Below are 17,759 nucleotides of genomic sequence, written 5' to 3'. Positions count from 1 at the left end.
TGGCATCTATACTAATATTATAAAGCTGAATAGTTTGTTTGTTTTAACGCGCCAATCTCAGGAACTACTGGTCCGATTTGAAAAATTATTTCAGTGTTAGATAGCCCATTTATCGAGGAAGGCTATATATCATCGCTATAGGATATGTATATATACGCTACGACCAATAGGAGCAGAGTAGCAATGAAAAATGTTACAAAAACGGGGAAAATTTTGACCCATTCTCTCTTATGTGCCGCAAGCGAAGTTGCGCAAGTCAGCTAGTATTCAATATAGTCCCACAACTTATTTCCAAAATAAAGTAGCTGTATCAAAAGCCCACTGTCAGCTGCATTCAGTAGCTCGATTATCAACTACTATCAACCACCGACAATCGACCTGTCATCGAAAAATTTTGTATGACAATCTGATCAGCGCCTCTGACGGTCGTCGTAGGAATTATTTTGGCAGTACATTCTAAATGTCAAACTTTTAATAATCGACTGTACAGAAATTGCACTACGGGTCACTGATCTTCTAAATTCTGTAAATTTACATTTTATTTTTTATAAAACGCATTTTAAACGATCATAACTTTTAAACTCTCGCGTTGCATGTTAAATCTATACTCTATACTAATACTAATATTATAAAGCTGAAGAGTTTGTTTGTTTGATTTATTGTTTGTTTGTTTGTTTGAACGCGCTAATCTCAGGAACTACGGGCCTGATTTGAAAAAATATTTCAGTGTTAGATAGCCCATTTATCGCGGAAGGCTTTAGGCTATATATCATCACGCTACGACCAATAGATGCAGAGTACCAGTGAAAAATGTTACAAAAACGATTAAAAATTTCGCCGATTCTCTAATGTGACGCTGCAAGCGAAGTTGCGCGGGTCATCTAGTGTATAATAGGATACGGGAATTAACGCAAACACGACAGCACTCAAAATGAATGTCGTTGAACTTCCTATAAAAAATAAAACAGTATCTATTACTTTTATTCTTAGTTTACTTAATTAAATTGTTAACTATAAGTTATCGGCTAATTGTATCGCAAATATAAACAACAACTAACGTCATTCGCTTTTTAGAATTAATTGAAATTACAGACTTTCTGGATTTAAGCGTATGTAATTCGTACATGCTTACATTTAAAATGCAAAAAACAGTATTTAATGCTTTCACGGCAACATTGTTAAATACTATCAAATTTTAATTTTATACGGAGGTAAATATTAGGTCGGGGAAAAAGTCTTTTCGCATCATAGTATGTATGAACTTGTAATAAAATCTTTTCACTACACAAAAAAGCTCGATATTTGGGTACCTCACGAGCTCACTGAAAGAAACCTAATGAACCGTGTACTCATTTGTGAATCTTGAAGCCAAAGAGATTTGATTACAAGTTCATACATACTATAATGCGAAAAGACTTTTTCCCCGACCTGATTTTGCGGTAATTGAACACTCCTATGATGATTCCAAAAAAGTCCCACTATTTGGTTTGACCCTGGGATTCGCACCTGAGACAATTGTCTACCGACCGTGCTGCAGAGACAATCGGTTAAGCTATACAGATACTGTAACTGGAATTTATTTCGCAATGCGACTTATCTCAGCTGAAAATAAATTTATTTTTGCTATTCATGCAATTCTCCATCTCTTTCAGTGCAGCCAAAGGAAACTTTTATTCTGTCTATTTACTAAAAAGTCGTACGATTATAAAGCCTCATGACTGGAAATATACATGATGTATGTACATGGTGACTAGACAGAATTATATGATATTCATCTGCAGTGTTCTACGTGACATAAAGTATGTAAATATATAATGATAACAGTCTTTTATATAGACACTAATATTTGTTATGTTGACAAGGCTTGACTGTGTGAAATCTATTTAGATATTATTATTAAAAGAGCAGTGGTGCATGCATTCGTATTCCATGCAATTGATCGCGAGTTTGATCCCGAGGCAACACTCCAATGACTTATTAAAATGATGTGTGTATTAGTTAAAAACGGTAAAAGAAAATTTCGCGATAAAACCATGACTGAAAGTTTTTAGATAATTTCTTGAACTCTTACAAATTCGCCCTTAGGCAGCGTGATAGACTCCTGCCTAAGGGTAGGCCTACCCTTCCTTAAGCCGGGAGGACCCTTGCCCAGCATTGAGACACTAATAAGCTAATTGAATAGATTTTGCTACGAGATTTACTGTGAATAAGTCTCCAAGACTTTATTTTGCGAACCACTCAGTATAAGATTACTAAGTAAGATTTTGCGTTTTGCGATTAGATGACAAGTCATTTATAGGGACTGGTATATGAACTGAGAGTCTTTGTGCTTGAAGGCCGCATCTTATCATTAGTCTAGTATGTTTGTTTTGTGAATAAATCGCACAACATGGTAGCCAGTTTTAGTAGCGAGAGGACTACTGCGATCCATATACTGTGATTCATAACTAATAATAATGCCCTCCCGATCCGGCTACGGCGGTCAGTTTCATAGAAACTGGCCAATGATGCAGGACTTTGTTTATAGTGTCCAAGTGTGTGCACAATACACAGGTACACTCTCTATTCCTTCACTCTCATAACCCGGTGGGATGGAAAACAGACACGACCAGTGAGAGGTCAGGCGCAGGACCCCCCTAAGTATTAACACTGATAACCGGAGATAATCTTCAGCTGACGTTCAACGTTTTTTCGCTCAGCCGTGATAATATTGCGTAATATTATATAAAATATCAAATTCACTGAGTCACAGTCAATATTAATATTCTTATCTTGGTTCAAAATAAACTAACGTCTGGCCAGTACGCATACACATGACACGTCGATTTTAGTATCGGAATATTTTGTCTATCTCGCGTTTAGATTGTTTTGCATTTGCCGCTAAATTACATACATAATATCATGCCTATTGTACCTTAAGGTGTAAGCAGGGTGTATGAAATACACCCACGTTTCGTCGTCAATATTTTAGTTCTAAAGTAATAGGGGCAAGGTTTTTGCCACATAACGGGCACGTCACCAATCTCCAGGACACTGTTGAGAAATTTTCTAATATACTCGTAAATTAGGAGAGACCAATACTTTTCCCGGTCCCAAGATCAGACAGATATTCTACTTACATCAAATCAGCTAAATTATCGTCTAAACTCATCCAATTACAGTCCCACTGTTGGGTAAGAGACTGCTTCCATAATGAGGAAAAGTTACCTTTAATTCATAACGTTGGCCACCCTGGGTCGAAGACGTTGCATCCTTGTAAGGACTGTTTTAATGAACGATGAAATTTCATCACCATGTTTCCATTCACCGATAGAACAAGTGATGATTATTTCTAATTAGCAAACCTCTTGGCTTCGCCCGGGCTATATGGAGTTCACCTTAACAAATTATACTCCAAAATCTTTACCTTACCTTCAGTATATCTTATGCTTATATGCAACAGACAGATGCAGCGATGAGACTTTGTTCTATAATATCTAGTGACGCATACATCATTTCTTAAAGTCATCAGCTTATTAGATTACAATTCTTTCCCACTTCAGGAAATGAATTTACAAAACTCGGCTTTCTTTGCTCTTGAGATAAAATTGGGAAATGCCACAAAGCTTAATGTACATTTCGATCAGACACGTAGTGATAATGGTGCACTCAAACGCCTTGAAATTGATGCTAGCCACTTCGCTTATCATTCTCTCATCATAGTGTCATTCATATCTTAATCATTCGTGTCAGTACAATTTTAGAACATTACTAGTTGACCCGCGCAACTTCGCTTGCGTCACATAAGAGAGAATAGGTCAAAATTTTCCCCGTTTTTGTAACATTTTTCGCTGGTACTATACTTTTTATAAAAGATAAACTTTTCACGCCGACAAAGTCGCGGGTGGAACTAGTGTAATAAAACCTTTTCCTTTTCAAGACAAACAAAACATTTTCGAAGATCTTTGACAGTCGTTAACAGTAGTCAGAAGCTTGAAAGTCTTACAACTAGTCTTACCGAAAGATATCGTGTTATATCCCAGGTAATTGGGTTGTGGAGGTCAGATAGGCAATCGCTCTATGTAACACTGGTATTCAGCTGCATCCGGTGAGACTGGAAGCCGACTTCAACATAGCTTGGAAGAAAGACTAAGCTGATATATATGTATGTTTTATATCTCTATGAAGTTAATTCAGCATACAAGGGGCTATACAAATAGAAGGCTGTTTTGAATACTTCTTAATAATGTAAGATTAAATGAGTCAACAGGGATTAAAACAACGCGAGTGATTTATAATTTTGTTGCATTGTCATTATGTCTTGCTATTTCACTATTCAAATCTACGCAGTTCATATAAATGAGTTAATTACCTTTTCTTGTAAAGTATGAATCTCCCATTAATCCAGATTAACGCATTTCTTGAAGGCATGCCGTAACCCGCATTCAAAATCAAATCATTTATTCATTTAGGTCAAATATTGACACTTATGATAGTCGTTACAATTACTGAATCTACCACTAGCTCGGAAAAGGGGGTAGAGCCTTATGAGAAGAGCTAGCAAGAGACTCACGGCCAACAAGCGTGGTGGATGCAAGGTCTATCCTTTTCCTAGCTTGGAGTACGACGTTAAAGAATTTGAATAATAAATGAAGATTACATAGTCATTATGTCTTCTTCTTGTTATCGTATGGTTAGTGGTCAACCTAGCGTCAAAGTTGTTCAAGCCGCCCGAAGGCCTTGGACGTGACTTAACGACTGTTATCGTAGTAGATAACAACCGGGACCGACTTTTAACGTGCCCTCCGAAGCACGAAGACGCCCAGTTCAAATATCTCTATGCGGTCACCCATCTATAGAGTGACCGCGCCAAGAGTTGCATAATCGACAGATCGTTTACCGACCGGTGAGCGCAACTGTTCAAAGAATGCCTCTGTGACGCGATTTGTTGTGTAACCAGCTGATTATCCAGCTCGATTCCCGAGTCAGGTAAAGTGCTAAACGTGCCCTGTAAATGGCAATAGGCTTGCCCCCCACTGCAGTAGAAAACAACATGGGTTTATTTAAGGTTCATTGATAACGTCGAAATGTTGGTGATTTCGTATCCCTCTGTCTATACCTCTGGGTATATCGGGCACGATATTAAGAGTGTGTATGTTTTTAACAACGATATGCCAAACATATGTATCGTACAGATAATATAGTAACTCACGAAACATAATAATATGCACTTACTCTGCTTATAATCTCTTAAAATGCCTAAACGATACAAAACAATTGTAGCACATGTGATGAAATCGGACCACATGGGTCTGACGTATTGCATATATTGCAATACGTCACATATTTGCATAATAATATGCAATACGTCAGACCCATGTGGTCCGATTTCATCACATGTGCTAGAATTGTTTTGTATCGTTTAGGCATTTAAGAGATTATAGGCAAAGTTAACCAATAAAATACTGATTATAAGTTATAGTATAAAGATTAGACTTACACATATGACACTAACATATTAATAAACATGTCTTCCAGACCAATATTCGCCTAAGGCAGCCGGTTTCATTGATACCACCCGACTATGCAGAACTTAGTTTATGGTCTCCAAGTGCATGCACAATACACGGGTACGACGAATTAAGAACCTGCGTCTTTTTTAAAGTCGGTTAAAAAGATAAAAACATATATTCATGCTTACACCACGTTTTTAATAAGGCAGTTCTAGACCATAGTATGGTCAGACGTGGTCTAGTATCTTTCAGTTCTGTAAACAAAGTAAAAAAAAATGATTTTGCACCCGACGAATAAATTCGATCGTGATTCAGCGATTTTTAATTAATGTTCATCTAAAAGTTAGGTTATCAGTGGAGATAAGAGTATCTTAAATATTAGGGTATCGTGATAGATAGAACCCTTTTTGCGTGTTAATTAAGGCACCACAAAGTCTTTATTTAATTGCATGGTTAGTGGTCAAACTAGTGTCAAAGTTGTTCAAGCATTTGGCATGTCTTGAAAACTGTTATCTTAATTGTCAACAACAGTAGCTCGATTCACTACTACTATCGACTACCGACAACCGAACTGTCATCGAGAAATTTTGTATGAAAATCTGATCAGCGCCTCTGGCGGGTGTCGTAGGAAACATTTTGGCAGTACATTCTAAATGTCAAATGTCGATAGCTAGCCGGTTGTCGGTAGTCGATAGTGGTAGAGAATCGAGGTACAGAGAGCGGCTTTTTACCTGCCCTCCGAACCACGGAGGCGCTTAATTGAAGAACAATTAAGCGGTCACCCATCCGTGAAACAACTGCGCCAAGCTGAAAAATCCTGAATTTGTACACCGGCATGATAAGCCCCCTCTACATAATATATGATATTACTAGAGGCCGCCCGCGACTACGTCCGCGTGGAAACCCTTCCCGTGTAAATCCCGATCCCTCGGGAACTTCGAGATAAATAGTAGCCTATTTTATTCTGGGTCTTCAGCTACCTCTATACCAAATTTCATCGTAATCGTTGCAGTAGTGTTTGCGTGAAAGAGAAACAAACATCCATACATACATACATTATCTCAAACTTTCACATTTATATTAGTAGGATGATTATTGCGTTAGTTCAGTCGCCTATTATTAGTTTCGATAACCATACGCACGTGGAATGGATATCACAAGACGTTTATTCAAGCCAAAAGTCTCTCTTTACATCCAAAAACCGATAATAGTCATTAATAAAATTAAAAATATCAGTCCAATATCCGTCCTGTTATAATTATTAATATTTACATAATTAGGAAAAAATATATACACGTTGTTACGTGCGCATCAATATTATAACTTTTTTTTTTCCTAAAGTTACGGTAAGCAATTAACTGCATTGTAGCATTCAAATAATTATATTATTAATTTAACTATATTATATGGACACACACGGTCATCTGATTCTAAACTATGTTATGCTTGCTGGCTATACTAACTAAACAAAAAGGAAATAAATTGAAGAACTTGTCAAATGAAAATCACAATACGCATTTTGATAACAACTTTGTTTGTTTGTTTGTCGTATGGTTAGTGGTCAACCTAGTGTCGAAGTTGTTCAAGCCGCCCGAAAGGCCTTTGACGTGGCTTAACGACTGTTACCTTAATAGAAAACAACCGGGACCGACTTTTAACGTGCCCTCCGAAGCACGGAGACGCCCAGTTCAAATACCTAATCTATGGAATGACCGCGTCAATGGTTGCTTAACCCACAGATCGTTTACCGACCGGTGAGCGCAACTGGCTATGGGCGCCTCTGATAACAACTAAACACGAAGTACGGAACCCAAAATGCTTAGTAAAAATACAATATACACAAGATGTAAGATTATAAAGCGTGTCGCGTGTGGTGTGGTGTCAGTAGAGCGTCGCGGCGCAGAGTGTCGGCGTGCTGACACCGACGGTGAGTGTCGCGCAGTGTCTGTGAGTGTCGACACTATGAACATGAACACCAAGCCCAACAGGGTCGCCTTCGAGCAGGCGCTAGATATGACTGGTGAGTGAAACTTTGATTTATATGAAGTGTATTTATGCCTGATTTCATGTGCATCAATATAATATATATTTACACGTTCTTGCCCGCGTCTACGTCCGCATGGACTTCGGTTTTATGTCGTACTTTCTGCATAGTTCTCGTTCCCGTGGGATATCCGGGTTAAAAAGTATCCTTTATTCCTTCTTGAGTCTCAAATTATCTTATTCTAAAAAAAACCCCTGCAGCTGAAATATTTTTAATGAATGTTTTTTTCAATACGACGAAATGCTATTGAAACGATATTTTTTCGTAAACATTAATTATAGTCTGTTTATCTTCACTTAGTAGACTGAAAAAATGTCTTCCCTGACCTCTTTATCAGGTTTTCGAGGTTGTAAAACCTGATGTAAATGTTCCCAATTATTATATTTAAAAGAAAAGCTCAAAATATGTTTGGCTGCTACGAAATGCGAAGCTGAAGAAATCTAAGCGTAGTAAGCACTTACTATATGTATAGCAAGTATCTATACTTAAAGAATAAAGATAATCGTAACAACAGTAGAAAATCAGAGGCGCCCATAGCCAGTTGCGCTCACCGGTCGGTAAACGATCTGTGGGTTAAGCAACCATTGGCGCGGTCATTCCATAGATGGGTGACCGCATAGTGGTATTTAAACTGGGCGTCTCCGTGCTTCGGAGGGCACGTTAAAAGTCGGTCCCGGTTGTTGTCTACTAAGATAACAGTCGTTAAGCCACGTCAAAGGCCTTCGGGCGGCTTGAACAACTTTGACACTAGGTTGACCACTAACCATACGACAAAACAAAAGTAGAAAATACGACATGCAAATAAAATCACGCTTCAATTCACATTTCAGTACTAAACATAATTAATACACGTTAGTTAGTTAAACTAACAATATAAAGCTTTAAATAAATAATTATAAACGATACGTCGCACTTTCAAAGTAAGAATGACATAACATTAAAGCTATGTTAAGTCGCTTACGACATTATTGTACTAAAATAGCGGTATTTGTACAGTTCTACATAATCTACTGAATTGTAGCCAAAGTATTATCGTAAAAATGCGTATAATTAAGTGGTTTAGTTGCGTTATTTTGCAGTTTCACCCGAAGAATAATAATAAAATGTTGATGCGATTTTACCCGAAACATAAATATTAAATCTAACAAAGGTACAGAGACGTTAACATAAAAAATATATTATTTATTTTCAGCTTGACGAATAACTCAAAAAAAGAGAGCTCAGAGCTTGAAAAAAAAGCATTATTATAATGAAACATTGAAGGCCGGGTTATAAGACAGGATTGTATGTAGGATCGGCGGACTAAAGAACTTAAAATAAGTCAAAAAAATCGATATTTTTTTTATTAGGTCTCTCGACCTCAAATAATTCAATACGCCATCTGACTAAAGCACTTGAGTCACTGAGAAATAATTCCCAGCATACTAAGTGTGTAAATTCCAAGACGGAATAAAAAACATTTTTTATTTTTCCTGTAAAGTTTGACTTTTTGACTTATGTTCTTTAGTCCGCCGACCCTAGTTGTATATATATAACAGTTGACAAAATTTACCATGTAATAGGCGGCAAGTCTATTGCCGTTCCCCGCACGTTACCGAATTCCGAGCTACAACGCATAATGTTTTTTTTAAACGGCTACTCCCGCACTTAGAACTGCTTTTATATCGCGGGGACCTTTAAAAACATAAAAACAACGGACACAAAGTACAACTAGACCCGAATCAATTATTTGTGGTTCGCACAAATTAATTGTTCCGTGTGGGAATCGAACCCACGCCCTCCCGACGCAATGGTAGCGGCCTGGCGACCTAAACCACTGCTCCATGGGGGCAGATTTTCATTAGAAAAGACCAATAGTACTTGGCTCGACTCAGGAACCTAAGACCTCACGATCAATGAGATCGGTGGCACCTTACCGCACATCAAAGACGGTCAATTCACTAATTAATAACAATACTTCTGTTATTAATTAATGACTTGACCGTCTTGAGGCGCCCATAGACAGTTGCGCTCACCGGTAAACGATCTGTGGGTTAAGCAACCGTTGGCGCGGTCATTCCACAGATGGGTGACCGCATAGTGGTATTTGAGCTGGACGTCTGAGCTAAAACGTCGGTCCCGGCTGTTGTCTACTAAGATAATAGTCGTTAAGCCATGTCAAAGGCCTCTCGGGCGGCTTGAACAACTTTGACACTAGGTTGACCACTAACCATATGACAGATAGTTAGAGAACACTTTTGTTTCCAGGGTACTCCCGGTTCAACTTGTGCATGTTTATACTAGCGAGCAGTATAAACATAAGCATGGCTTTCGAGATCTTCTCCATATCGTACCTGGTGCCGGCGAGCGTGTGTGAGCTGAACACTACCAATATACAACAGGGGTACCTTGCTTGTGTGCCTTTAGCAGGTGAGAAAGCACTATAAGAATCTTTTTAGCACTTATGCTTGTAGTTATAACCGAATGATATAACAAAGGTTGAATTTATGCATTTAGAATTTTACGAAATCGTGTATTGTAAATGAATTCGCTTCAATTTAGTGTTTGTGAAAATATCTAGAGGCCATATGGGTAGGTAGATAAAAAAGAAGTCACAGAAAAGGCATCAATATTCTAGTTCTAAATCTTAACTAAATAATTGCGAAAGTCTGTCTGCTACTCTTCCACGGCTAAACCGCTGAACCGATTATGGTTGAAAATCAGACTTCAAACAATAAAAAAACACACATTGTAATTGTACTACATACATTGCAAACTGTAATTGTACAAAACTTTTAGACCAGCTTGCTTTTAAAACGAGTACATAAGTGTTAGACGAAACCTACCTATCTTTCTTTAAACTAAAAACTAAACAATTATGTAACAAAATACGGGTTTTTTTACGCAAACACATATTTTACCTTGGAATGCCTGTTTTGCAGATTACACTGTTTGTAGTCTCTTAAGTCGTGTCAATTTCCGTGTTCTGTTATATAATAAACATGCAACGTGAAAGTTTCAAAATAACTCAATGTCTTTTCGACCTGTAGGAATCATCGCCACATCCCACGTCTGGGGCTACCTGGCCGATACTAAAGGCAGGCGGAAGATCCTCATAGTTTCCACCTCGATGGGTTATATTGCTTCGACCCTCGCGGCTTTCTCACCCAACTGGATCGTGTTAAGTTTGCTTAAACTGGTGGCGACGGCCTGGTAAGAATTGCGTTTTTTACGTAGTATGTAATTAGATTAATAGCACACTCTCCCTTTCTTTAATAATTTATTTAATTTAGTTTAAATATTCTTATTATTCTTGTGTAAATAATATTGGATTAATTGACTTGCTGCTTTTTTTCAGAAGTCGTGGTCAATTTACGATAGTATAATTTCTGTATAAACATCGCGTCGAAATGAAATCTCCTCGTTTATTTCGAAGTTTGTTAAAATATGCTAAAAACTACACAACATTTTACAGACGTGCGATTATGCGTTTTGATGTTCTTTACTACGCAACAATTATTTCTCACAGCAATAAACTATAACAACACAGGTCAATTTAGTTTGAATGAGAGTGGTGAAGTATACAATAAGGTCTTACATCTTATTCTCTGTTCACAGTGTAGCTGGTGCATTCGCAACATCCCTGGCCTTCCTAGGAGAATGCACTCCCGTGGCGAAGAGGAGTATGCTCCTCATCTTATCTTCCACCGTCTTTCTGTCAGGAACAGCTGTCATGGCAGGTAAATATTCTGCTATAAATACTTATATTTCACTGTGGTTTACTAAGATTTATGCAGAATTACAAAATTAATATGAGTAAAATATCTCTAGACTTGAATTAAACATTTAATTAAATGTAAACTTAACTAATATATTTCTAGCAAAAAGTAACACATTTAGATAAACTATATATAGCTTTGTTAGCAAAGATCGGGATTGCGTACATTGAGTTCTATCCCTTTTTTGAAGAATGTACGTAGCTGAGATTTGCTTTTGTAAGTTGTATGTTTATGTTAAAATAGACCTAATAATAGAGCAACAATTTAACTTAATTTTCTCCTTGACAGTGATAGCCATCCCAGTTCTCCCGCTGACGTTCTCCTACTACATCCCCGTGCTGGACATCTACTTCAACTCCTGGCGGCTCCTGGACATGATATACGCTCTCCCTATAGCTGTCAGTGCTATTGGAGCGAACTTTGCGTATGAGAGTCCAAAGTATCTCGTCTCGGTGGGAAGGCATGAGGAAGCGCTCGAAGCCTTAAGAGGAATGTATGTGCTCAATACTGGCAAGAGTGGGGATAGTTATCAGGTTAGTAGATTTTGTTTATTGTTTTTGATGATGCTCCTGACGTCGTAAAAATGAGATACAATAAAATGATTCTTCTTGGGCACAGGTTGTTTAAGTCTGAGAAAATCACCTATGGTTTTTTCTATAAAATATCGTTTATAAAAACGACGCTGATTAATTTAGAAACATCGGAACGGAATGTAACGTTTACACACGTAAATTGTAGTGCGATTCTCTAAAGTCGGAATGATCGAGTATCAAGACTTTGGTACGCTAATCATATTTGTGTGGTGCAGGGATTGCAGTTTTGATCGAGTTAGCACATAATACTATTTATTACCAGACGTTTAGTAATATATTCTAATTCGCCGCGTGACAACTTTGACGCCACATCAATCATCTCCCCCTTTATATCGTTAATCATGATTGTGTTGTCATTTATGACTTTTTGCAAATCAAATATATTAAATTAGGTGTCGAGTCATTTTAACAGACAGACCACTCAATAGCCCGACAACTTAGTGCTTACCTTAGCGTACTCGATTAATCTAGATTGTAATTAACAGTTCTATATATTTCCAAAATAAAGCAGCTGTATTAAACATACGACCGTTAGCTGCATAAGCCTACATCATTGTTCATAATATAGTATGTAAGAAGTTAAATTGAAGTTTGTATGCTTCCGACATCCGCGAATACTGCATACAAGGCTCTCTAATAAGTGATTGGACATTATTAGGGATTATATTTTTTATTTTCATTTTTATCCAACTACTACACTTTCCAATTGTTTTAATGTAATGGTCTCTTTTTAAGGTACACGCACTGGTCTTGGACGAGGACCACAGATCAGTCCACAAGGGATTCTTCGCGTCCATCATCGCTCAGAGCGTACCCATGTTGAAACCACCGCTCCTGAAGGATACCATCCTATTATCCTGCCTCTGTTGCCTTACATATATGGGGTAAGTTATTAAAGGTGTTCATTTTAGAAATATTTTTGGGAAATAAAGCTATGGGGGCTGGACATTTTTGCATATGTCTTACCGCGGCTACGGTACTATAGTCAATAGTTCCGATTTCGGAGTTGGGATTTCGGATTCGCAAACTGATCAAATGTGTTTTCTTTTTACCTATAACTATGCCACTGCTGGGCAAGGTTCTGGTTTTGTAAATGCACATATATTATCCCGTATCGACTAGTACTAACTCTGAAACGAGATTTTAAAAACTTGGTGGTCGTAGCATAGCTTCCAAAAACAGCCCATTAATATACGCATTAGTGCCATAATCTCAAAAGGAAATTATGTGAGAATAAGGTATACTGAAGATGTATTTCTTTTCCAGTATGAATTCATTCATGATATGGATGCCGTACATGGTGAACGTGTTCATGTCTTCGGTGATAGCGGGCAACGATCACCTCACCATCTGCGAGATGATCAGAAACTATCAGAATGCTACCGTAGTTGAAGAAGTAAGTATTTCCTGCAGGTGATAGCATTGCTCTGATTGATACTCACATACATAACTTTTAAAACTCTCGCGTTGCATGTTTAATATAATATAATAACTAGCTGAACTCAGCCTGCGACCACGGCGAGTGTAACCTGCGCCGAAACGTTGGACATTTCAAGGTAAAATGCGTGTTCGCGTTAATTCCCGTATCCTATTATATTAGGTCGGGGAAAAAATCTTTTCGCATTATAGTACGTATGAACTTGTAATAAAATATTTTCTCTACACAAAAAAGCTCGATATTTGGGTACCTCACGAGCTCACTGAAAGAAACCTAATGATCCGTGTACTCATTTGTGATTCTTGAAGCCAAATAGATTTTATTACAAGTTCATACATACTATAATGCGAAAAGACTTTTTCCCCGACCTAATATATGATACTCACATACGCCGTCCCATGGGTGATTCACAAAAGTACCCTACGGATTTCCGTTCTAAAACTCACAAACATTTGTTGCAATCTTAGATTCAAACCTTCACCAGTTGCATTGATCAGAGCTACGTCAACTTAATTATATTTAATGAGTACAAATTATACTACGATAATTAATAATTAATTGTTCCAGGCGAAGGATTGTTCACTAAACAACGTTGCCATGGTTATGGTGTTTGGCATTATCATGATCCTGGCTGTGATGAACATTGGAGTCACTGCCCTCGTCAAGTATATGGGAAGAAAGAACATTTATATCGGGTTACAGGTAAACGTTGTAAAATAAATTTAACTCATTAATGTCCCACTGCTGGGCCGGCTGCTCCCATGATAAGGGAGAGGCCATAATAAGGGAGTTCATTTACTAAATAATTTACTAAAACTCTGCGGTATTTATCTGCTTGACGTACCCTTGCCATAGTAGTAGTAGTGAATACTGTACTGTCTTGCTTCAAATTGTGCCAAAAATTTGTTTCTAAGCTTCATTGGTCCGACATTTTAGTAGAGAGGGTTATTTTCTATTAATTACAATCGCCTATCCTTATTGCAAAGTTATATTAGTGTTGGAATGTAACGTGGAAGATAAACCGGTTGCTTCGTTATATAGCTCTGTATCTATATGTACAGAAAATTGATTACCTCGTTAGGACATTTTAGAGGTATAATTTTATCAATTTAACGTATTCTTTTCTCGACAGTTAATGGCCGGTATTTCAACGATATGCATCAACTGCGGTCCGTATTGGATCGTGAACGCTATTCTCTTCACGCTGGCTGTGTCTGGTGTGTTCAACTGCGGCTTCCTCAGCACTTACACCGTTGATCTGTTTCCTACCTATGTCAGGTATTACTTATGCAGATGTTATGATGGTTAGGGACATACGTCTCTCAATGATAAAGTATGTTTGTCTGTTACGCCTTCGTAGCTAAACTGCTGTTACAATTTTCGATTCAACTTGAAAGTATTTTAAGATTATTTGGCAACTATTTTATATATTTTTATTCATTTATTTCTTTCTAAGGCATATCAACGAAATAAACATCAACAATTACAATTTCTTCTAATTACAGACATGCACAACATTCTTAAATTATACGACACACCTCTATATTAATAATCTCGTCAAGGGGTACGGTAGACTTGATTGAAACCTTACCTGAATAATAAAACATAAAAAAATAATGATTTCGAGTCTACAACATAATAATATATCCGCAAAATTCGGATTGTCGAGTATTTTGTTAAATTCTAATGTGTTGACAGACGAATAACACTCGCCATCTTGGGTTGTGATCTTGGGTTTTTTCAATAATTGACGTTTTGCGAAAATATTATTTTTGACACATTTTATGATATACTCTTTGTTTTTTTTTCTTTAACTTGACATTTGCCAATAACAGCCATAAAATTACGAGTACGTATGCAAGTATTAAGAGTCCCGTTTGACCCGAGCAAGGTCGGGATTTATCTAGTATAGAGTATTAAATCATTTTAGTTATTTGATTTTATTCTACCGAAATTATACGCAATTGAATCCGGACAAGGTCATAGTTTAGATCTAACACAAAAACGATTATTTTACCTAATCCTTTTTAGGTTTTTTTTTTTGAAGTTTTCTTAAGACATGTTATTTCTCAGGGCTATGGCCGTATGTCTGACCATCATGGTAGGCCGGGGCAGTGCGGTCTTCGGCATCAACATCCTGAAGCGTCTGATGGACAACCATTGTGAATACGTGTTCTACTTGTTTGGAGGTCTATCATGCCGTAAGTTGCCATGTTTTGCTTAAATCAGTCACGAAAACGTTTATTCTATGACATGGAAAATTAACCAGTTTCGCAGTCAGTAGCTGAGTAACAGACTGACGGGAAAGAACGAATGAAACAGAACAGGTTTAAAAAAAATTTAGATGTGTTAGCAAATGGTCCAGTTACTTAGATGGTGGAACACTTACATACGTAACCTATACTACTTTTATTTATTTTACTGTTTTTATAGTTGTATCCTCATAATCTTTTGTTGGGTGGACCGACCTGATCGGTTCTTTTTTCTTTCCCAATGTGATCTTCTCCATGAAGTCTAATTTAATCAAGATCTGTCGAGCCAATTTTGAGGTGTCCTCAGAAAATGTACCTACATTTTTCACACATTCACAGTCATTTCTTAAATTCTTTTGTATTTTCTCAGTTGGTGGGATAATCGGCTTTCTGCTGCCTTCAGACGCGAAGGTATTAGAACAGAAGAAACTGAACAGTTGAAGACACGTAGAAGAATGTAGGACACAACTTAATTGTAGACTTGCTTCTCGTTGAGAGATGCAAGACGTTTGTGATAATTAAAGATTTGTTAATGAAAGAATGTGTGTTGTATGAGTCTGAACGTTGTTATGAATCTCGGTATGAATTAAAATGTATTAAGTTTAAGTAATTAATATTATGAAATTTGGTGAAAATTCTAGTGATTATAGGTTTATAGATATGGACTTAACGGCCTGTTATTTTTTGTTCAATATATTCAATATCATTTTATAGTTTCACTGGTGCATTATATAAGAAATTATATTAGTATATGATTGAGGATACTTTTATTCATGTGAATAAGTAGGCATTATTATCTTAATTCAATTTTGAAGTGATTTTTTTAATTTCATCTATTAGTTTATAGTGAAACGTATAGTATTATTGGCCTCCTTACAATAATTATTATTTTTTTGCAAAATATTTTATAACTAAAAACCGAAGAAATAAATACTAACTAATAATTTATCATCTCAGTATATGACTAAATGATTTCAGTCCTTAATATTTTGCAAAAATCTATTATAAAAGTTATTTAAAAAGATTTTTTAAGTCAATAATACTACACGTTACTCTCCATAGTATCAGCAACTTTTAACTACAAATGCGTGGTTGTTAGGGCGCGTTCTCACTTTGTCGTGACGACAGATAATCGTGTAGTTTTAAGTGTCGTAGCTCATGTGTTTAAATGGAGGTGTTCACATATAGAACGACACGACTTACTGTCGTCTACGACATTTGCAGTGACGACAGATTGTCGTGACAGTGGGCACGGCTGGCACGACGGTCGTAAAACGATAAAAAATCGTTAGAATTGTAGCTTGCTAATGATGTGCAAACGATACAGCGACTGTCGTGAAACGATAAAATGTCGTCGTCACGTACACGACTATCTGTCGTCACGACATAGTGGAAACGCGCCCTTAGAGGTAGTAATAAACTAATATTGCATTTCGCTATACATAATCTCCCCAGTCTTGACTTAGGCAGTAGTATGCGTCTGTGTGTTAATCTTTCGCATAGTAGCTCCTAAACCACTAGCCCGAATTACGATGAAATTGAACATTCATCCCGTGTGCAAAATCTAAGCAAAACAATTAATTTTGTGATATTTACTTAAGTAGAATCTAATGATAATAAAGTTATTTTGTTACGACCATGTTTGTTTGGTATCTTCCTATTGTATGAGATGTTTACTCACGTTGATATAAGAGCTATGATAAGATAACGACGATGTCTGCCCGTGTCATACGTTTTAAATGTGATGTTATTAGATAATATGATTGTGATTTTTATGTAACCTTTTTGAGATTATTCTTTAGACGTGAGTATGCGGAAGACGATCACTATTAGATGGCATACACTTAATTAATGGGGTAATATAAAGTCGGTCCCGGTTGTTGTCAATTAAGATAACAGTCGTTAAACCACGTCAAAGGCCTTCGGGCGGCTTGAACAACTTTGACACTAGGTTGACCACTAACCATACGATAAGAAGAAGAAGAAGACTTATTAAGTTTGTTTGTTTACAAAAGTAAATAAGTAATACCTAAAAGTAATGTACCTGGGTAAATAAGGTCCATTAGGTAATGTTCATAAAACCGCGCGGAGCCGCGCGGAACTTTCGACTGAGCGGTACAAGATCGAAGTAAACACTAAACAGCTAGTATCGTCTACATCACCGCGCCATACCGCGAGTCGC

The 17,759-nt window shown here is 37.1% G+C and overlaps 1 protein-coding gene across 1 annotated transcript; it reads left to right on the top strand.

Annotated features, from left to right (window-relative positions):
• Window positions 1-7,352: 7,352 nt before the first annotated feature.
• Window positions 7,353-17,214, top strand: LOC142976544 (putative transporter svop-1). Its single transcript, XM_076119970.1, has 11 exons — window positions 7,353-7,512; window positions 9,784-9,945; window positions 10,566-10,728; window positions 11,134-11,255; window positions 11,583-11,827; window positions 12,623-12,771; window positions 13,154-13,283; window positions 13,893-14,027; window positions 14,458-14,603; window positions 15,399-15,526; window positions 15,948-17,214. Exons 1-11 carry the CDS (start codon window positions 7,455-7,457, stop codon window positions 16,016-16,018), a joined length of 1,509 nt encoding a protein of 502 aa, XP_075976085.1. The 5' UTR covers window positions 7,353-7,454; the 3' UTR covers window positions 16,019-17,214.
• Window positions 17,215-17,759: the final 545 nt, after the last annotated feature.

The sequence above is a fragment of the Anticarsia gemmatalis genome, chromosome 11 (assembly GCF_050436995.1).
Source record: "Anticarsia gemmatalis isolate Benzon Research Colony breed Stoneville strain chromosome 11, ilAntGemm2 primary, whole genome shotgun sequence".
NCBI lineage: Eukaryota > Metazoa > Arthropoda > Insecta > Lepidoptera > Erebidae > Anticarsia > Anticarsia gemmatalis.
Note: the sequence above shows the minus strand (reverse complement) of the source record. Positions and strands in the feature narration are given on the sequence as shown.

What these genes read in the sequence shown, in the direction of transcription:
- LOC142976544 (XM_076119970.1), top strand. Translation starts at nt 7,455, where the DNA reads ATGAACATGAACACCAAGCCCAACAGGGTCGCCTTCGAGCAGGCGCTA. An exon ending in TGCTTGTGTGCCTTTAGCAG is followed by an intron (nt 9,946 to 10,565) that starts GTGAGAAAGCAC and finishes TTCGACCTGTAG; the next exon opens with GAATCATCGCCACATCCCAC. An exon ending in TGTTGCCTTACATATATGGG is followed by an intron (nt 12,772 to 13,153) that starts GTAAGTTATTAA and finishes TTTCTTTTCCAG; the next exon opens with TATGAATTCATTCATGATAT.